This window comes from Melanostigma gelatinosum (assembly GCF_949748355.1).
Source record: "Melanostigma gelatinosum genome assembly, chromosome: 11".
In the NCBI taxonomy this organism is placed as follows: domain Eukaryota; kingdom Metazoa; phylum Chordata; class Actinopteri; order Perciformes; family Zoarcidae; genus Melanostigma; species Melanostigma gelatinosum.
Genome location: NC_136644.1, coordinates 17,630,002 through 17,652,328, shown reverse-complemented (window position 1 = coordinate 17,652,328; position 22,327 = coordinate 17,630,002). Strand labels below are relative to the sequence as shown.

At 41.3% G+C, this 22,327-nt stretch overlaps 2 protein-coding genes across 2 annotated transcripts; one reads left to right on the top strand and one right to left on the bottom strand.

The window, feature by feature from the left end:
• Positions 1–835: 835 nt before the first annotated feature.
• cdkn2a/b (cyclin-dependent kinase inhibitor 2A/B (p15, inhibits CDK4)) lies at positions 836–3,463 on the top strand. The gene is made up of 2 exons (XM_079279122.1): positions 836–1,131; positions 2,328–3,463. Exons 1-2 carry the CDS (start codon positions 1,009–1,011, stop codon positions 2,577–2,579), a joined length of 375 nt encoding a protein of 124 aa, XP_079135248.1. The 5' UTR covers positions 836–1,008; the 3' UTR covers positions 2,580–3,463.
• Positions 3,464–5,401: 1,938 nt separating this feature from the next.
• Positions 5,402–21,802, bottom strand: LOC306785029 (uncharacterized protein). Its single transcript, XM_079279256.1, has 11 exons — positions 21,661–21,802; positions 18,297–20,675; positions 18,129–18,132; positions 16,868–17,016; positions 15,739–15,825; positions 15,570–15,628; positions 14,728–14,895; positions 11,460–11,562; positions 9,418–9,657; positions 6,501–6,623; positions 5,402–5,679 (listed from the first exon to the last, which is right to left on the bottom strand). The coding sequence occupies exons 2-11, from the start codon at positions 20,670–20,672 to the stop codon at positions 5,641–5,643; spliced, it is 3,348 nt and encodes a 1,115-aa protein (XP_079135382.1). The 5' UTR covers positions 20,673–20,675; positions 21,661–21,802; the 3' UTR covers positions 5,402–5,640.
• Between the last annotated feature and the right edge of the window lie 525 nt (positions 21,803–22,327).

Sequence of the window (22,327 nt, the reverse complement as noted above, 5' to 3'; positions counted from 1 at the left end):
GTGGTCTACTATGTGATAAGCTATGTTGTATTCCTGGTAAGTCTTCAAACTCTTGGATGCATTCGCCTTCTCAAACCTGCCAACCTGGCCCAGCAGATCAATCTTGTATTTCGGCCCCCAGCAGATTAATCCACTTAAGGGACACTCCTCCTGTTTTTGCCCCCACTAAACCATTTCTGTTGTCATTTTATCTTTACATTTGGCAATCAAAATGAATCCGTAATAAGCCCCCTGATCGCCTTACAGCTGTCACACACTTCATCAACTTTACAAACATATCAGTTGACGAAACAATCACACCCCAACGTCCACATAGCTGTTCTGGAGCTTTTGCTCACATGATCTTCATCAGCTGATGGGAGTATGCTCGGCTGCCATGGAACTGTACTTAAACCGGCAAGTTTTATGGGAACTTTCTTGTTATTCACGCGAGGAGAAGGAAAATACAAATTGTTTAAATGTAAAAAAACATCTTTATATCCAGAGCTGCTACTGAATGGACCTTGGCTGAGATTGTATTGTCTTCTTCTGTTTTCAGGTCCAAAATAAACTTTAAGACTCAACATTAGTTGCAGCATCCAGTGAGACAGACGGCACATTTACAGAAGGAACCGCAGAAGCAGCGTTTGATATTGTGGAGAACTGGTCACATTCGCCGTGAGGAGATTTGCGCCGTCTCACATCAGGATCGCACCGGCTGTGGCAGCGCGCATGCGCACGATCGCGCCACTGCAGCAACAGCCACTGACGTCACCCATTCAAAACACCATAGGCAAGCCCAGACACACACCGACCGATCGCCGGACAAGCGATGCACGGTTTATACTCATCCGAACCCAGACGACCTGTGGACCGGACGGACCGACGAGACGGGGACGAAACCGCCGCACATCAACAGCTGTGACTGTTCGAACCGCGCTCCCTGGCTTCCTCAAATACTTTTCGTACCTGTCAAGACGACAGAAGTGACAAGATTCACGCCTGCGTTCTCTCTGCAGATTTCTGGACATGACTTTGCAAGATAAACTGACAACAGCGGCAGCGACGGGAAACACGGCAGATGTGGAGGCGCTCCTGCGGGAAGGAGCTCAAGTTAACGGGGTGAACCGTTTCGGACACACCGCTCTACAGGTCGGTGCCAGACGAAGTTAACATCATTAACCTCTTTAAATGACAACACATATTGCGCACAGGGGAGACTTTTTCAACCAGTCTGTTGTTTCTTTATTTAGTCTGGTGGAAAAAAAAGAAACGCACCTCAAAATGACGCATGCGTGCATCTTTGAGGATTTATAGATCAAACTTCGGCTAACTTTTATTGAGGGAATACAGCACTGTCCAGCTTTCCTATCGATGTAATATAATTCACCATCAAGCTGAATGAAACGAAACTATCACTTTATATGAGCCTTCAGACGGCTGCACGAGTTACAACAATAAGGTGTTACTTTGGAGTATTCATTAGCAGGCCAAACACGAAAGCATATGGCCGACAATACATTTATGAGCATTACGGTTGCGTTAAAAAGAGAAAATAGTCTCATCAAAGCGCTTCAACGTCCTCATACATTCTAAATATAAAACAGGTTATTACAGCAACAAATTAGCAGAATTTACACGTTCCACTCACAAACAGTAGACTATTGCCCACCGCGCATAATCTTGTAAATCAAATAGTATTCTATGTGAAGGGATTACGCCTCTCAATATGCAGACTCGGGGTGATCTGTGAAGACGGCATGCATCATAACTTGCCGTCACCGAGAGTGTGCTGAGGAATAACACAACTCTCCTGTCCTCAAGTTGGTGTCATAATATCATAGATAAGAAAACGTAAATGACAACACATATTGCGCACAGGGGAGACTTTTTCAACCAGTCTATTGTTTCTTTATTTCGCCTGGTGGGAAAAAAATAAACGCACCTCAAAATGACGCAGTTGCATCTAAAAGGCTGCAGCTCAAATTTGGTGCGTTAAATGTGCTTCCAGTGGCTCATCTTTCTCCTATTTCCACTCAATAATTTGAGTGCAGCTAAATAAAATTGTGCGGGGCCTGCTTTGGTATTTTTTTCAAGTATCTCGAGCTTCAGTTCGCAAAGCTCCTAATGGGAAGGTCCTTCAAAAATGACTTGCCTTATCGGCCCATGTCCTAATAAAGTTGATAAAATATCTGGCTTCAAATTGAGAGATTAATTCAGTCAGTGAGATTGTATTAAATTGCAGGTCAAACTCTGGTCCTCATGCTCTTCTGATATAAATGATGTGTCTGTATCTTTACAGTCAAATCAAGTGAGATTCTATAACTCGCGGTTATTCTCTTATGAAGGTGATGATGATGGGGAGCACGCCGGTGGCTCAGCTGTTACTGGAGCAAAAAGCGAATCCCAACGTGACGGACAGAAGCACCGGGACCACACCGCTGCATGACGCGGCCAGGACGGGCTTCCTGGATACCGCGCGGCTGTTGGTGCAATTCCGGGCTGACCCGCAAGCCACAGACAATAACAACTGTCAGCCGATCGATTTGGCCAGAGAGAACGGCCATGTCGAGGTGGTCGATTTCCTGCAGTCTCAGTGAAGCAGGCAGTGACGTTAAGATATTTATGTTTTGAATTGGGGACTCTGAGACACGGGGCCTGAAGAGGCCTGCAGACTAAATTATGTCGACTGTTCTGCTGTAAAACACTTTATTTATAGGCCTACCTCCGATGTTTTGCTGATAGGCATCGTTATTTAATTTCTTAACGAAATATGGGTTATAGAGTCGCTGTTATGACAAATAATAAACATAGCCCAATATTACACAGATCTAACGCCAGCTATTTGGGATATTCAGTTTATAGCGACGTCAGCACAATTTCTTGCATGTTGGTTTATCTTCCCCTGTATAATTCAAATATTTCAATTTGCCTACAAGTAAATCCCATTTTTTTATAATGTAATTTTTACTATTGCTCAGTAATTTGTATTTTAAAAATAGGATCAATGTTGGTTTTCGTCATAAATCATATGAGAATGCCGTATTTTGAATATGTTTCCATGTCAAATATTTAAACAAAGCCCTTCAAAATGTTTTACACATTGAACATTATTGTCTAACCGATGCACAGTTCTGTAAGCATTATCTTTATTCTGCAGAAACTGGAGTCCCAATTCCTGTTTGTACAAATTGAATGCTTTTCAGAACTCGCTCATTATGCACTTTAATAAATATAGGTTTTAGTGTTTTACGGTATAAACAGAAGAGAAGCAGGAGTAATATGCTTCACATATTGTCTGAAGGACGGATTACCAAAAGGTACAAGACAATAAAAAAAATAAAAAACCAAGCCATGATTATTTGACTATAGGCTAAATTTGATAAAAGTTGATTGACTTAAAGCACTAGAGTACATTTTTTTTGTCAACTAAATATGTTTAGAAATTACTTTTCTATATACGAATGGACGTCAGGTTATTGTTGCACACTGAATGGGTCGCAAGTATGAGTCAATAGCCAAAGGTAATGCGTCGCTGCTTTGCAGTTCAAATAAGGACAAACATGAAAGGAGACAAAATATTATTAAAATACAACTAGACTCATAATATATGCAAGGCTTCTACGTTTTGGCGAGTTAAACATTAGCTTGGTTTAGTTGAAGCCGAGCTGTTTTTATGGCTTTATGAAACCAAAGGGAGGTTTGACAATAGCACACAGTAAAGTCCCCAAAACCACGACGGGCATAAATAACGCGGCTGTTTTGTCTCTTGAGTTAAATGTTCATGCATAGGTCCAGTATACAGTCTTAGGCCTGATGTTTCAACTTTACCATGGAAAACACTTTTATCTCAACAATAAATCACTGAATGTCAAACAGGAAGCTGTTTTTAGACATTGTTTTTTAGACAGAGCATCCTCCTCAATGGTAGTGTTCTTCTTCTTTTTTTTGCATCTGTGAACATAGAGCCGATGTGACTTGCCAAAAAAGCTCTAGTTTTGTCTCATCTGTCCAAAGGACATTCTCGCAGAAGCTTTGTGGCTTGTCAATATGCATTATGGCAAATTCAAGTCGCAAAAATGAAGCATATACAAAAAAAGAACACTGTACCTAAACATGGAGGAGGCTCGGTTGTGTTCTGGGGCTGCTTTGCTGCATCTGGCACATGTGTCTTGAATCCGTGCAGGGACAATGAAGACTACCAAGGCATTCTGGAGCACAATGTGCTGCCCAGTGTCAGAAAGCTTGGTCTCAGTCACAGGCCATGGGTCCTCCAACAGGACAATGACTCAGAACACACGGCTAAAAACACCCAAGAATAGCTAAGAGCAAAACATGGGACTATTCTGAAGTGGCCTTCTATGAGATTGATCTTCATCTTGATCTTAATTCTATTGAACATCTGTGGAAGGAGCTAAAACATGCAGTCTGGAGAAGTTTGCTCATGAGGAGTGGGGCAAAATACCTGTTGACAGGTGCAGAGGTCTCATTGAGAGTTACAGAAATCGCTTGATTGCAGTGATTGACTCAAAAGTTTGTGAAACAAAATATCTTGTTACGGGTACCATCATATTTGTCCAGGCCATTTTTATTAGATTGATTTTTTAAATGATTCTGTTGAACCACAATTCAAAAGTAATGTCTGATTTTCATGAGTTCATTTTCAGTACATTTTTATTTTTACTTTTGTCAGTTTCAAGTTATTTCAGTGACCATTGTAGGTTTTTCTTTCTTTAAGGGCACCAACTATTTTGTCCATGTGTGTAAATTATTTTATTCCGTTTTTTCCCCCTAATTCTTATTCTATTGCAGACCTTTTAGCACAGACACAAGAGTATTCCACCCTGCATGTCATATATGAACATGTGATTAAAAAAATCTTAGCGGAGAATGAAAAGATTAATTGAGATCAGTTCAAGTTGCTTTAAGCATTTTAATGTTTTACAAAACAACTTTAAAGCACTAACCGTAGTTTTTATTGAGCTAATGTTTGCTGCATAATGCGGTGATACTGTAGAGACAAGCCAACAGAGGAAACACAAGGTAACAAATATGTGAAGATACTGTGGAGGGTGATGAAATTCAGGAGAAGCAAACGCAGATAAGAAAACGGAAATGACAAACATGGGCAGTAACAAATGTGGCCAATTCCATTATGTTGATGAATCATACATGATATCAAATGTAAGTGCAAAAATGTGGGTCATCAGTTTCTAAAAAGTACTCCAAAATACTGTCAATTAGCTGATTCAATAGTTTGTATCAGTCATGAAGAGCAATGACATTGAACGTATTCCACAAAATATGAAAAATAATTCTGACGCAGGCATTTAAAATATTTTACTAGAGGAAATGTAATACTTCAGATTTGACATAGAAACTATATTTGTTTTAACTAAGGCAGTAACAAAGTATTCGTGTATTGAACAAAGCATTTTTATTGTATACTTCATTAACAGCAATAAAGACACCAATGGTTTACAGGCAAATATATAACGCAAATATACTTTGAGTCAAGAAAAAACACAGACTCCAGCTGGAGACAGAGCACATGCATTATTTATGTGAGGCACTTTTTTTGTGATTCACTGATGACAAATCCACAGGCAGAGTTGAGTCTGTTGTCCGTGCCGGTGGTGTCTTGGATCCTTTTCTACACGCTTAGTGTTTCGGTAACATTATTGAAGACTGTGCCATTGACTGTAACAGAAGGAAGAAAACTGATTTGTTTTCCCCCCCATGCATGTCCCACAGATGTACAGCAATAACTACATTTTGATCATGTGAAAGAAGCATCAGAGTAACCTGGGGCCAAAAGTTAATGTCTTTAGAAAGTTGAAACAGGTGACATAATCATAAACTTATTTTATTTACCATTACCAGTAATTATAGGGAGCTTTTTTGGAACTTGAACTTTTTCCAAAGTGTAAGGGTTTCCAATGAACAAAGAGACGTTCTGAATAGTAACTGAACATCTTACCTTCCGCAACCTCAAAGTACTAAAAGCATGTTTAAAAAATATTGATGCAAAACGTGTAGCCAGTGTAAAACAGTGTGTGATTTACTGAGGTGCAATTAACACGATACGTGTTGATTAAACATGTGCACATTGAATATCTTTATTGACACATATATTGAGTGAAGACTGTAATATGTATTACAGTCATGGTGGGTTTTCATGTTCAATGTTTGCAAATACAGATTTCCATTCCAAGTTAAATCAGCCGAGTTGTATTTTGTGCACACACAGCACAATGACAGAATCTGAGTCATATGGAGGTATCATTGCTCACTTATGGCACTTGTGCCTCGTGGTAATAATCACCTACATGATTCTTGTTTTAAGATGGTTCGATAACTCGGTTGAAACAGTTTAAGAGGTCGCTCAGTGGGAGGAGGCAGTATAAATGAGATCTCAGTCTAAGATAGTCAGCGAAACAAAAAGGTAAACAGACATTCTTTCACAACCTCCCCAAAGGCTCAGTGAATGGAAATGAGTCATTATAAAGTTGACAACTTACTTTCAAGGTCCTCATTGTCTGAGCCCAGTCCATCTGACTAATCTGAGGTATTGCAGTCAGCAGGATACTGCTGGCTTTGTTGGCGTTCTCCTTCATCGTCTTCAGCACGTTGTCAACACAGACCTATGGGACGGGGAAGACAAACAGCTGGCGTGTGATATGAATCATTTACAGAAATGCAAATTTCACTTCCCGTTCGTGTCGCAGTCATTTTTGTGTTTCCCTAAAAATGTAAGACGACATGTATCCGAACTGATGCTGAAGAGAATGTTTGCACTGTGAATAACATTGTATGGGATCAGAAATCTCAATGGACATTTGTGGCAGTAATAAGGGAAGATGCTATCCTGTAAAATCTGTTTTTAATGTAGTTTCATATTTTTCAGATTCAACATAGCTTGGATAAATCATATGGAGATTGCCAGAAAAGGATCAAATTGTGTGCAATGGAGCAGATTTTAAAGATCTAATGTGAATATCTGAAATGGCCCTGCTGTAACCCGACAATACTTTAAATTAGGGTGATGAGAGTTCAAATCAATATCATCAAGATTCAGCAAATTCGTGTCAACAAACATTTAAAACAATCAATGTTTTTATTGCAAAATGAGCTGTATTCTACGGTTACTCTTCACACACGAGAATAGCTTCTACACCTGACTTTGTTCGTTGATAATAACATTTTTTGGGAATATCGTGAGGGCCTTCCTGATATTTCAATTCAAGAACGAGCACATTCTACAGCACAGATGTCAAGGCTCCAGCTCTATCCCGGACAGCGAGTTGGGCTGGTGGAAGTGAAATTTAGTTTTATCTCGAGTTTATTCCAAACACAAAAAGACCTGCGAGTCAGCCACAGAAACAGCCGTCAATTTAAGAAGCATGTCGCATCAGTGCAGATGTCAGTATGTCGTTTTTCAAGCAGCCAGCTCATCACGCGGTGTTAATGATGCACTTGCTGTGTCGACGTGATAGTATCGACATTATTCAGCCAGACGTACAGTAAATAGTACAGTAAGTGACAGTGTTTCCTTCCTGTGCTTGTGTTTTCTCCTGTGACCTTAATTAACATTCATGTTTTTGTGGTGTTTGCCAGGATGAAAACAGTGAAGCTGATGACTCAGTGTGACTCAACCTCCTCTGGCAGGCCTTCCACCGGAGGCTGGCAGGCAAATCGACTAGGGGGGGGGGGGGGATCAGGAGGTAGTATGAGGCTGGGAGGGAGCAGAGAGGGGGTGGCGGTGGTGGCAGGATGTGGTGAACGTTCTGCAACCGGAGGGGGAAGAGGTCAACTGCAGGAACTCGGAAGTGGAGTTGCGAGTTTGGTTGGATCAGTGACAAATGAGTCCAAACTCGCCCACACACAGTAAATTGGCTGCTTTATCCAGAGTGTCTGACAGAGAGGAGGTCAAGAGAAGCCACAAGTACTGTGGTCTGCTTACAGAGCACAGATGGTGATAACCTTTGTCGAGACCACATCGTACTAATGAAATGGAACACAATGGTCTAGAAACATTTGAGTGAGTTAGTAACTTTAAACACTGCAGAAAGAGGTAAAAATGGTATTTGAAGTAATTCAAAAGCCTATAATGTAGCAATCTCCTGCAAAGCACAGAGGAAGAAAGTTAAACTTCGGACAGGATTGCCTTAAGAGTGACCTATTGGCTAAGGTACATTTGAGCTTTCCCTATGTTTGCAATTCAAGCTTCTTTGTTAAACATTCTGGAAAAGTATTAAGTGTGTACTGCTGGCCTAAACAGAATCACAAAGTTATAGCTATTTCATAATTTAATAATTTTTCCTCAACGAACACGTTCGCAGGAGGACCTCTGACTGGAACTGAACTGAACCGATGTTCTGAACAACCGCGGTAATAAACTCTTTGTTAACAAAGAAAGGAGGATGGACTTTGTTTTTAAGTGAACAGCGGCTTTGGTCAGTGAAGTGCTTTTGTGTTTTTACTAGTGCTGGGCAAGTTAACGCGTTAACTTCGCGTTAACGCATTCATTAATTAATGCCGAAAATTATCTTATCGCGCGTTAACGCATTTTTAAAATTTATTATAATTATTTTTTTTAATTGAAAGACAACAGACAATACATATACATCACAACAAGAGGATGACAAGAACAGTGGGATAAAAGCCAGCAAACATCCTATCGTCAGACTGTCTCATGTTTATCGTTTTGTATTAGAGATACGATGTCCCTTCAGGGTTGCCGTAGAGAAAAGGCGACTTCCGCTGCTCTCCCTGGAGACTACTGTACATCGCGGCGGTAAAGTCAGCAGACACTCCGATGTCCGTGGTCAACTCAGCAGACACTTACCGGTACATGTTAGTGCACCTATATGCTGACATTCACGGTAAACACATTTAAACGGCACAGATCGGGAGCAAGCGAAGGACTTTGAAAGTTAGCGGAAACATTAACGTGAGACAACATCCGGTTTTCAGAATAAGATGCCAACAAAGTATGAATTATATTCACATTAAGTATGAAACATGCTACCTGCATCTCGTGAACCAAATGTTATTGCCCTTTTGTTCAAATAGCAGTACTTTTAAAATAAAAGTGCGCAATACACTACTTTTGAATTCATTATTGAACTTTGCCATAACAATGCGATTAATCGTAAAAAATCCATGCGATTAATCGCGATTAAATATTTGAATCGTTGCCCCGCACTAGTTTTTACCTCTGCAGTAGCGTTACTGTGTTCATTTGTCTATCGTGTCGTTCCGGGGTTGGAGTGTCAGACAGCTGTCTGTTACGTCATGTGGGTTGCCAGTTTGAGCGCAGTCCACCGAAAACATTATCAAAGACGGATCTGGGCCAAATTACCACCGTTAAGGAGAATAAGAGCGGACATCAAACTAGTACAAACAGCTGTTAGGACCTCCAGCCTGCCGACTCACCGCCTCCTCGTGCTCCTTCCAAGAGTCATAGTCTGTTGCCATGGCAATGCTGGCATAGCACAAGCCAGCCTCCTTGGCGAGGACGACCTCCGGGACGGTGGTCATGTTGATGACATCGGCGCCCCACTGGCGGAACATCAGGCTTTCGGCCCGCGAGGAGAAGCGCGGCCCCTCGATACTCAGCATGGTCCCTCGGACGTGACACTTGACCCCCAAGCTCCGCGCCACCTCCACCAGCACCTGCACCAGGATTCACAGTTAGTAGAATTAGTAGACTAGAGTTAGTAGAGTAGACCAAGTAGATCAGAGTAGAGTTACTGGAGTAGAGTTAGTAACTGTGTCCATTAGACCGATGGGAGGAGAGAGGGGGAAACTGTGGACATGGTTTTATATCCTGAATATGAGATCCAGCATCATATGATTGATCGCATACCATTTCTCACACAACTAAATCCCATGACACAGTCTTTTGCCATTACATTTTTCATTTAATCTTCAATAGGGGTGTAACGGTTCACAGAATTCACGGTTCGGTACGATACAGTGGAGCCACGGTTCGGTACGTTTCGGTTCAGTAGAAAACTATTAATGCCACAGAAACGTACTTGATTTTAAAATATATTATTCATTAAAACTAACATCATGACGTTATTCTTTGAGTTTGAACAATGATGGAACTATACCTGAGTGACCCATCTTCTGGGGTGTCTTAGCAACACATAAGCATAAAAAACAAAAACTGTTCCTTAAAGAAATGTTATGTAGTATTGTTACTTACATCTTCTCCATCATCATTTTAGTATGATGATGGAACTATACCAGAGTGAACGTGGCTCTTCATCTCCCATTCAGTGGTCAGGTGATGTGCTGTTACAGTCAGGTAGCTTTGTGTAGCCCTCGACGTCCAGGCACCCGCTGTCAGAGCAGCAGCGGGTGCCTGGACATTTGATTCTCCACTCGTGCTTTTGTTTTCTTGTACAAAGCGGGAATTACGGTTTGGCTGAAATGGGCTCGTGAAGGAATTGTGTAACGGGGCTCAATAACATTCAGCAGGTTCATGAAGCTGCGTTTACCACTACAGAGTCCGGTCTCATGTCCGCGGATATAAATGTACCAATCGCCGTGGTGATGGCTTTAGCCCTGTTCTATCGGTAGTGAACAGCTGCTTAAATGCTTCGGGGAGAGTTTGAAGCGTGTGTGCTGCTCCAGGTTTTCGTTTAGTTCCAACCACTGCCACACTGGGGTGATGTCGGTGTAAATGTGTTAATATGTTTGAGGTATTCCCACTGATGTAGCCTATGTAGCAAATGCAACATAGCGTTGTTTTTTTATCCACCACTCTCTCGCCATCGACCTCATAGTTCACAGAGAAACCAAAGTGGCTCCAAACACCAGACCTGCAGGTCGTTGGAGGATCTTCTATTTCTGGTCTATAGCCATACTGCACCGAGCTAGCTTCGTGTAGCCGCTGCACTGTAGCGTGTCTCACAGCGCGAAAGTGCCCGACTGGAGTAGAAAGTTTTTCTTTGGTGGTGGGCGTGTCAGAGAGCACGCTGTCCGTTACGTCATGTGGGTTGCCAGTTTGAGAACAGTGGCTCCACCGAAAAGAAAATATTTCTCACAATTTAAGCTTCTGCATTTTCCAAATGCACGAGTATTATTCAAACGTATTGTTCGGTTCGTCATGCGTACCGAACCGTGAGCCTCGTACCGAACGTTCAATACGAATACGCGTATTGTTACACCCCTAATCTTCAATCTTTAAACAAGTGAACCTCCTGAATAGAGGTAAATTCACCTCTTTCATATCCATCAGATGTACCTTAGCTGTCAGAAAATTGACTCCTAACTGTGCAGCTTTTTATAACCTCTCCACTAGCTTCACACTTCTGGTCTATTTTGGTTGAACCATAATATGTCAAAAAGTTGAATTTAATGTTCTATTTTAGAATCATTTTAGAAAACAATTGTATAAAACCTTAGGGACCACAGGAAGTGACGTTTGTGGAATTGGGTTTATGTACAGGCACTTGAGGACTCACATCTCTGGTTCTGTTACAGAACGGCTCGGCCATCGGGATGTGACTAACTCCTGGAGGACTGGTGGGCTGCCCGTCATACAGCGTCTGAGCTCTCTTGGTCGTCCTGGCCAAAAGAAGCAGACAGGAAGAAATAACAGTTAGTATCAAAACAACACGAGCAAATCAGAGATGCCGTCAGGCAGGTTCAATTGTTGCCAATTAACCACATCCAAACTAAATAATGAGTTTACTTGATTTGTTTTGTAAGAAATATGTAATATGTATGCTAATGTAGAATACAAATTGGACAGTGAGATTTTTTTATATCAGATTGGCAAATACATTTTTTTATGAAAATTAAAAGTATAAAGAAAACTGAAAAGATGGAAAACAGAAAACATACCAAAACATTAAAAGAGCAAATACTGAGAGGACAAAACTATTCTAAGAAACACTGTCAGTCAACATGAACACGATATCAACAACCAAGCAGCACATTCAAAGTTAATTGTGTCCCGATCATAATCTAAATAACCATTTCGAAATCTCCTAAAGAAGCCACAGTTTTAGTGATAAGTTAACCAGCGTCGTTGAATTATTTCCAGCATTAAACTACTCAACATTTTAGAAACTGTACTTTCAGGACAATACAAGCATTAACAGAGAACAGCAGCCGCCTGGCCTCTTACACCGACCCAACAACAGTCGTCCAATCTCCAGCTCTGCTGAGTCAGAGTCATGAACCTCCACCGGGCACCACTCCAGCTCCAGCTCTTTATGGAGCCCGGTCTGCAGTCCATACAAGAGGCCGACTCACTTAGCCCGGTGACCTGAGTCTCCCTGTGTCCCCTCAGCTCGTTTAGTCAGTACTGAATTCTTTCATTACATCATTTAAGGATCATTGTGGGGTAATAAATAAAAAAAAGAGGTAGATTTCTAAGTGCCGTTTGATTTGCTTCCATTTTCCCAGGGATCGCTTAGTCGTACCACAATTATCTCAGACATCCAAAATATTCGCCGACAATAGGCAAATATTTTGAAGTTGATGCCCAACCCCGTCTCTTACTCATGACTCTGGCATTGGAAGACTAAAGTCCTTGCTTAAATAGAGTTTGCCAGCTGCAGCTCCGCCCTGCTGAACTGTGAGCACACAGCACAATGCCTCTTTATGCTACACAAACCTAATTATCTTGGTGTTTCATGAGCAATGTCATTTCAGCATCATTGTTGTAAAGACTTGCTCCTTTAGCCTATAATTATCCTAAAATGAAGACGGATGTGGTATAGACGACTAAGCATTAAATATACCAATCCTTTAACGTACAGCTCGACACTTTACACTCGACATTATTAAGACTTTATTACCCATTTGTAAACAGATACATCATACATTATATTATTCTTGCACCCATGTGGAATTGATCAGTGTTTTTGTTTTTTGGGATCTAAATCAAGGGTCAAACAAGGAGGATGGTTTTAATAAGTCCATGTGAGACGGCACTGCATTAAACCACACACAGCCAGCAGCACTAACCTAGAGCCACCAAGTGTTTGCTCTGGAGGAGCCGAGGCGACTTAACAAGAGTGGAATCAATACTGTGAAGCTTTCAGAAAGCATGCCGTCACATGCTGCAGGACAAGTCTGAACAAGTCTGAACAAGCAGCTTCCTCATTTCTGATAAACAGATCTCTCTGTGATTAATGCCGGTAGAGAAGCCGTTCACCAACGCGGCCGAACAAAGCCACAGGCAACGTGACGCAGTCGGGCACTGACCCACTGACACCACTGTGTCTCTCAACGCAGCCAGCTGGATGCCAGCTGGCTGAAACAGCACACATCGAGTTACGGTATTTAATGGAATTTGTGCGATCGGCCAAACGAGCGAGTGCAACATTCCCACAGGGAGCCATGCTACACACAAAGTATATGCCTGGAGGACAGACGCGCGGAGAGTGCTTTCACATCAGCGAAACAGAGAGATATCCTCAGGTTTACCAGTGTACGAGGGAAGTGTGAGCGAGGATTGCTAGAGATAGAAAACCAGAAATAATATATATATTTTTAAAGGTTTTGTTGCGACTGAAGACATCAGGAACAGGAATCAGTCAACCTGTTTAATTTGTGTTCAAAATCAGCATCAAAACCATAACAGCACTATCAGCTGATGTCAATATAAAGTACATCTTCATGTGAACAAGACCTCTCCATGACACTCGCGAAAACATGGCAGTGCGTATTATTAGCTCAGTGAAGTGAATGAGAACTGAAGGCTGAAATTCTCCCAACTCAGAGAAAGTGACACAACAAAATGAAACATGAGACAGACAGGAAGGAGGCCCGACTGTTCACAAGAATATCTCTGTTAATTATCATATTCGTGTCAACTATTTCTGTAGGAGGAACGTCACAGTGACAGCGTTTCTTTATATTCTCACGGAGGCTGTGAGCAAACTGTGACTGTGAGAGTTCAACAGAACATCAGGCAGAGGTTCACCATTCTTCCAGCTGAACAGGATAGCAAACAAATATTGGCTTCGTCAAAATGTGTCAGACGTGGTGAGTCAAGTCCGTCCGCCTTTTCTTACTCTGCTATCTGGACACTGTTGTCACACAGTAACATGAATCCTGTCAGTGAGATGTGTGGGAAGGTGTTTGAATTACTGCAATAAGAATCCAGCAGGAGGACAACTGATGGCAAACTATTTAAAGGAACACATCAAGACAGTTAATACAATCTTAACTATTGTGGAGTTTCATTCATAAAACATCAAAAAACTATTCAGCCACTTTATTCACGTAAACTTTAACTGCATACGTGTTTATTTAAACACGTATGCGGTTAACACATTTCAGAGTGTGCAATGTCGCAGATTATATTGTTGTATTTCCTGAGCTGTGCTAATATGAATAAGGATGTTGTGTATGAATATCAGCCGTATGATTTAAGGGTCTGACTATACAGTGTGAACAGATTAAAGTGGGGATTTCTCCACATTGCTCTAAGTCTAAATAAACTAAAGCTACCTGTGCGCTACTTGTTAATGCAATAATTTACCTTTTCTTGCCTGTATGTTGAGCTCTTGCTCCACTTCATACAATAACTTTTTCATGTTGTCTGATAACAGATAGAGAGAACTTAAGATAAACATACTTAGCTAAATATATCTTTTACATTCTGAAAACAATAAATGAAGAATACAATTATTGAAATGCTCTTGACATTCTGTCCCTATTCTTCCTGAGAGTATTTGGAAAGAAGAAACAAATGTCTGAACCATAACCACTCACCTGTCAATGAACTGGTCTATGATGACAATGTCTCCTGGCTGAATCTCCTCCCGGAGTGAGCCGCAGGCCGTGGTAACCAGCAGATGTGTGCAGCCTTCTTCTCTCAGTGCCCAGATGTTGGCCTGGTAGTTGACATTGGACGGCATTATAGTGTGTTGTCTCCCATGCCTAAGAAAAGGAAAAATCAATTCAAGATTTCACCGACCTTGGCTTCCTGACACTGGCTCCCTGTGGCTTTCTGAACTGACTTAAAAGATATTATTGATTAAAAACAAATCCCTGAGAGGCTTCTCTGCAAGTTATCTATCAGATTTCTTCTTGCTCTAAGTCCCTTTCTGCACCTTGAGATCCTCGGAGGCATTGTTTGTTGTTTTACCAAGATTTAGAATCATACATAAAGGTGATACAGCCGTTGCAGTCCGGGCTCCTAGACTGAGGAAAGACCTGCCGGAGGAGATCAGGGTGCAAACTCTGTGTCATCTTTTAAAAATCCACTTTTTTAGAATTGCTTTTCAGCAATTTTATTTGTGGTTTATGACATATTTGTTCATTTTACTCTATGTTTTTAGTTGATTTCATTCTCTTTGTGTTTTTAAATGTATTGTTTTAATTGCAAAGCAATGTGTAACAGTGTTTAGAAAGGTACTGTATGAATAAAGTTTGTTATTTTATTCTTAGTAGTAGTAGTAGTAGTAGTATTAGTATTAGACATGTGGCAGCTCAATGTTATATGGAGTGTAACATTGAAAAGATGCAGTATAAATGAGGATCCACGAGATGGTGCTAATAAAACACTTTTTCATAATTGATATTTTAAGGTAAAGTAAAACACTGTCTCTTACCTGGCGAGGAGCACACACTCCACGTTTTTTATCTTCCCCAGTATCAGAGCATCGGATGGCTGTTGAAGAGGAGCAGAACGATCTAACTATACAGCACACTCCTCTACGGATTAATCTACACACAAAGCAGGCCAGAATGTCAGTAGAGCTCATTGTTCACACTACTAACCTTTCCATACGGTGTGTCCACATAACGCTCAGTCCTCCCCTCCAAGATATCTGGATCATTAAGGCCTGAACCACCAATTATTCCAATCTAAGCAAAAAAAGTCAACACACAATTACATCAGAATTTATGAATTCAACTTTTCATAATGTGTTTTTTGTACAGTGTAGAAATGACAGCATGGGCAAAACACAAATATAAATAAAAGGTGTTGTTTAAAAGTATATGAGCACACAATCGAATCAGTCACTAACTAATATGGCTGTGTTTGTACATATTTTACTGTTTGTAGACAGTTAACAGCATCGCTCCAGGGTAGTGTAGTAATAGAGGCAAATATTTACTTCACTCCACTACATTTATTTGAAAGATGTATTAATGTCTAGTACTTAAAAGATGGGTGTATTATATAGAAGATATGATATAAAGTCATAGATTACTACCAATATGTTAAATTGTTCAAATTGGTTCCCCCTGAAACCACCTACAACATTGCTGCTTCCACATGAATCAATGCATTGATAATAATTACATTAAGATATTTTCTACGACTGCAACCAATGATTTTTTTCATTTGTTTTCCAGATATACTTGTATATCCTGTTGTATTTATAAGCTTGCTGTATGTTAATCTGTGAAATAACTAGTAATAAGAGATGGCAAAACATATAGTGAACTAAAATGTACAACGTTTCCTTCTGAAATGCGGGGGAGAAGACGTACAAAGTAAAATAAAAAGCAAATACTGGAGTGCTTAGTAATTACTGACAGCTGTCATGCCTGGCCAACCTAAGATGATTCACCTTTGACCCCGAGCTGTTTCCCCAGTACCTCATAGAGCAACATTGCACTGAGCATGCAGACGTTAGCTTGTGTTATTTAACTTAGCTATGGCCGTTAGTTGGTGAACTAAAGATTACAAGTGCGGCTTTTCTAGTACAGTATGATGCTAACAGCTAGCGTTATTTAAGAGCATTTCCCGCGCTTCCATGTTTGTCACAGCGGCACATCTGCATTACCATTAGATAAGGTGAACTAGCTACGTTATCGTCATTGATTTCCCCACTGTGTTCTAACACACAATGTTCACTTTGTAAGACTTTCAATGTGACAATACATGTCAGGTTATTACCTTAATGGGCACCATGGAAGAAGCCATGACCATGTTCTTGTTTTTCAAATGAAAGAAGTTGTGAGGAAAATAATCTTTGTAGCCACATCCGTTAACATCCGTTAGCACAGCGGAAATCAGACAAGTCTCTTCCGGTTTGGTTTGTTTGCCTTCAAAATAATGGCATGGCGCTTAACCATTATCCGTCTACCTTGCCGCAGGCAATTAGTTTCCATTAATTTGACCACGAACCCTAAGTTCACTTGATGCCTGTGACAGTATTCATCAGTGGACTTGTTTACTGTAGTTGTTTGTACTTCTGCAGCTAGCTAAAGGGAATACTTTTCAACTTATTATGCACTTTATTAAGCAGTTTGCTTACAACACTATAACTTTCATAACTGACCTGTCTCGACCAAGATGATAATTAAGCTGAATTTAATTTCATTATGTGAAAAATAAATGCAAACTGGAAAGAATGTACTTTTGAAAGGGTCTGCAGCCCTGTGAAGAAGTGTGTATTTGTAGTAATGGGCACAATAAAATATGCAAAAACATTGGTATAGTCCTTTTAAGTGACATCCCCTCACTAAATTTGGCCTTGACATTTCACAGACTATGATGTTTTTAGGAAACTTCTAGTGCTCAGTTTTCTCATAAATGGAAAGTGCTGGGAATCCAAAAACTAACCACACACACACACATGAACCACTATAAAAGACACACATATGTTTTAAGGATAATGCTTTTCAGGGCTATATAATCAAGAAATTAAAAGTTTAGCACCCAACCCTTCTACACTGAATCAGCACAGCACTTTGCATTTTTGTATTGTGGGAGGTACATGAAAGATGGAGCAAAAGCTGTGTATCATGAAATAGGAAGTGAATTATATATAGCAACAGCTGTAGATTTATTTTGAGAGGTACAGGACCCAAATAAGAGGTTTCAGTTTATCTCAATTTTCATGCAGAATCAGGATCGATCCTCATATTTGTGTGACGATAAATCTATGCAAAGAAATGTAGCGTCACTTTCTTTCTTTTCAGAAAACAGCACACAGTTGCTCATTACAATTTATTTCAAATGAAATTAACCACAAAATAACCCATTCAGAGACCCAAACACCATCTCCGGGTAAGAACTACTCTGTGTGTAGCAGATAGAAATTGTTTTGTCTTAAGAAGAAAGCTGACTTATGATGACAAAAGAAAATCACTGTGATCAATATCACCCCTGAGAGCACCTTAGAAATAAAATACATCCATTGAAAGAAAATTACTTTCCTGAATAAGAATTGACACTGAAAAAAGATGTGCAATTGCCAATTGAAGTCCATCAGCACTTTAGGCAACCTTTGTTGTATTTTAAAATGTGCTATAAAAAGACATTTTGATCTTGATTTGATTCTCCTTCATTCATAGTGGCACTTTGCACATTAAATAGGAACAGGGGCAGAGTCAACTGGGCCCTCTGTGGTACTGTTGATTGTTGGGTCGTCCTTGTTAGTGCTGCTGGCCTGGTCGACACTGTCACTATCAAAGGAATCGCTGTCACTATCGATGGTAATGACAGTGGGCGAGTGCTTCCCTGTGCGTTCGTTACTCTTGTGCCTTCTGCTCTTGTGTTTCTTCTTCTTCTTATGGTGACGCTTGCTTCGCTCATGACAGTCTTCCTCATTGACGAGCTCCACGCTGACGCTCCTGCTCGTCTTTCTCGACCTGTCTTTGGATTTTTTTCTACGCTTCACTTTGCTGTTTTTCTTGTGTTTTGTTGATAAAACGGGGGCGTCACCTTCAGCGTTTGAGTTTGAAAGTGCGTTTTTGGATGTTTCCTCCAAATGTCTCGTCTTGTATTTCCTCTTTCCACCAGGCTTGCTGTTGTGAGGTCTCCGTTTCGTTGAAGGGGAGCGACTGCTGGAATAAGTCCTAGAACGAGAGTGCCCTTTGTCCCGTCTAATCCGGTCCCTGCTGGGGCTCCTGGAGCAAGAGCGACGATCTGTGTACTTGCGGCTGCTGTAATAGTAGGACCGCCTCTCTGTGTAATGCCTCCCACCATCATTTTTCTCTTGGCTGTAATGCCTGTACGACTGATAGCTGTGATCATTGTCCCTCCTCCTGCAATCGCCGTCACGTTTTGAGTAGTCTCTGCCACTGGAATAAGAATAACCTCTTTCTCTGGATAGAGTGCTGACACTGCTGTGGGACATCACCGGGCTCCTGCTGGAGTGCCTGCGCTCTGCACTTCGTGACCTCCTCTTTCTCCCATGGTCTCTGTCCTTTGACAAGAGCCTCTCCCTAGATCTGTCTTTTCTGCCCGACTTACTGGAAGTCTTGTGCCTGCTGGATGTTGAAGAGCTACATCTTTCTTTTGAATCCAACAGATGATAGCGGTCAGTTTCTGCATTCTCCGACTGTCCAGCACCGCTTGGATCACTGCTCTGTGAAGCCATAGGACTGAGACTAGAGAAGCGGATGTGTTGAGGTAGAAGAGGCACTGCTTTAATATCTTCACTGGCAGACTCATCCGAGTCAGAGGACAGCTGAACCAGCTCAGGAGTCCTGTCTGATGTTGGCTTCACAAAACGAATAATGACACAGTCGTCGCTGTCATAGGGCAGACACTCTTCGTCGTTAACTTCACCCCGAGTCTCGTCTGTTTGGTTATGAGGACTCGTTTGCTGTGGAGAGGCCCCAAACTCACGCGCCTCCTCCTCTAAACTGCTGTCTGAGTCGAGGACTGACAGACACTCTGCCCTGCCCTGCTCTGCTGTCGTAGAATACGACGGCCCCGGCGTCTCATCGTCCCACACAGCATGGCTCAGCGAAGACGCGGGGTCTCCTGGGGGGTTCAAATCCACCGAGTGTTCCTCATCCTCCGAGATAGCGATCACGGACGAACTGGAGCTGCCGTCTTCATGTGAAGAAGCGGCCGGGCAGTCATAGACAGCATGCTGGTCATAGGCCTCCATGTTGAAGGGAGACTTTGCAAAGCTGATGAACTCATGCAGAAAGTGCTCCGTGCGCCCCTGGAGGAACGGCCTCAGCTCTTCCTGGATAGCTCCGTCCTCCATATCGTAACGTGTAATGCGCGACATGATGATGTGTTGAACTATGTTGACCAGAGAGCCGTGGGCTCCATACAGCACAATCAGTTCTCTTTTTAGCCAGGGGATCAGTCGATGCAGGCAGGCGGGATTTCTTCGGAAGAACTCAGCCGCGGTGTCTCTGGAGCGGCCACCATCCCGGACACTTTGAATCCTCACCCCCTGTCGGTACAGTTCCCTCCTGAAGTTGACCATTTCCTGCTCTCTGAGACTGTTCACTGCCCGGCCTTCACTCGCAGCTCTCCTCTTGGCTGCCAATCTCATCATCATCCGCCGGATGTAACGGTCCTGCGGCTGTTGGGGAGGGTTCGCAGAGGCTTCAAACATGACTCCATTGTCTGCAGGCGGAGAGGTCCTTCCCCGATGGACTCCGGTAAGAGTTGTGCGGTATCTAAACCGCACTCCACCAAAAGTCCCAAAAGAGGTGTTTTCCACCGGTTGCAGGTCATACTTCTTAAAGTCTTGCTCTGAATTTATAGTGTGATAGATTGAATTAAAGGACTGTTTGCATAAAGGGCACTCGGCTTTGTTCTTGGACCACTCATGAATACAGCGGAAACAGAACTTGTGTAGGCAGAGGTCCAGGTAAGAAATGTTGTTCAATTTGTCCAAACAGATGGGACATTTGGAGTCCGGCGACACCTCTGCAGACGTGTCTTCAGAGGTTTTCCTTCTGACCTTCTTCTGGCTCTGCTGCAGGGCAAGCTTGATTGCTGACATAATCTGATGAGAAAAATAGGGTTCAAATGATTATGAAATTGGGAATTCTCACACATACCAAACAAGAATGATAAGGCAGACATACAGTAACCTGTTACGTTCTACCAAGGTGTTGCAGTTAAGTCTAAAATGAGACATATTGATGACACCACATTCAACCATGAACCACTGCATTATGACCTGCTACTGTTGACAGGTGTGTTATAATGTTATAATGAATGAATAATCATGTTACAATGAACACTTTCTCATTATAATGGAAACAATAAAATACGATATAGCAAGTACAAGTCTACTTTAATTATTATGTCATATCAGTTTCGTTTGTTATAACAAGAACTGTCTCTCTCCAATTGCATGCCTACCGATCCATATATAACTTTAGCCCAACACGTTCCTACTTGAGCAATAAATAAACGGTTTGTAATTGTCCTATCATGAGTATATTGTAGGAACAATAAAAAATGGTGTTACACCAACAAACATGTATTATAATGAGAAACAGAGCAGAATAAATGACAGAAATGAATGCTTAAATCTATGGATAATGTTACGCTAATGCTATAACAGTCTGTGATACATAACTGTCATGCTCCTCACGTTACATCACATTTATAGACACTCGTTTATTCCTTCGATTGCGGTGTTTTCGGTTAGCCTAGCAGGCTAGGCTAGACCCGTGCCTATAGCATCACAGAAATGACTCGTGTTAGTTTCGGTAAAGCTAAACAGTTGTAAATACGTAAGATATACCGTGCTGATAGTACCTCAGACAATCCTGACATTCACACAAGCTATTCTGTCAAAGCTACATTGGCGGTACCACAGACCGAAGCTTCAAACTCCAGCTCACGAACTGGGGAACTATGTTCGCTAAGGTTAGCATGATATTTAGGTGGGCTGATAAGCAATGTAGCATTAGCTAGCTAGGGAGGCTAGCACCTCTACGTCTAGTTAGGACGTTCGAGAAAAGTTGTACAATATTTACTTCTGGCTTCCCCAGACACGTATGCTGTTGACAACTGATCAGCTTTCTCCGTCTTGTAGAAATCCATTCATTTCTACAGAACTATCGTTCAGGAGTGAGTTCAAACAAGTCCAGCAGCCTGGCTTCATAACACTCCTTCCAAATCCTACCGAGCATTCACAGTATTTTTTTGTGTTATACAAACTATAAGCTACTTCCGCCCTTCACAATAAAAGCGCAGTCTTTGCATTTTGAAGATTTCTTTACTATCAAAAGTAAATAACAATTTAAAAAAACATTTAAATTATTTTCTATTTCCAGTTTAGTGACTTACTGTAACCGCATTGAGCCCAATTCCAACCAGAATAAGAGCCATTTAAGCCTAGTATTTATGTCACATGATACCACATATACATATAAAGTGAAGGTTCTCAATCAACAAGATTGCATCATTTTAAAATTCAATTTCAGCCGTTTCAACTTTTGTCACAATTTCAAACATTTTATGTGCACTAGGCTACAATTGCAATTTGGAAAACCAGTGTATCTTATGAAGAGGTTAGCTAAAGCTGTACCAGAGTGAGAATGAATCTCAAATTTTGACAAACATAACATTTCTAATTTGTGTCCCATCTATCAAATTCTCCATAAAATACTGCTAATTGAATTCCACATTTCAACTGATATC

Coding starts and splice junctions, on each gene's coding strand:
- cdkn2a/b (XM_079279122.1), top strand. CDS start 1,009: ATGACTTTGCAAGATAAACTGACAACAGCGGCAGCGACGGGAAACACG. Junction 1,132..2,327: donor TCGGACACACCGCTCTACAG/GTCGGTGCCAGA, acceptor TCTCTTATGAAG/GTGATGATGATGGGGAGCAC.
- LOC306785029 (XM_079279256.1), bottom strand. CDS start 20,672: ATGTCAGCAATCAAGCTTGCCCTGCAGCAGAGCCAGAAGAAGGTCAGA. Junction 14,896..15,569: donor GAGTGTGTGCTCCTCGCCAG/GTAAGAGACAGT, acceptor TCCTTTTCTTAG/GCATGGGAGACAACACACTA. Junction 9,658..11,459: donor TCTGTAACAGAACCAGAGAT/GTGAGTCCTCAA, acceptor ATCCTGGTGCAG/GTGCTGGTGGAGGTGGCGCG.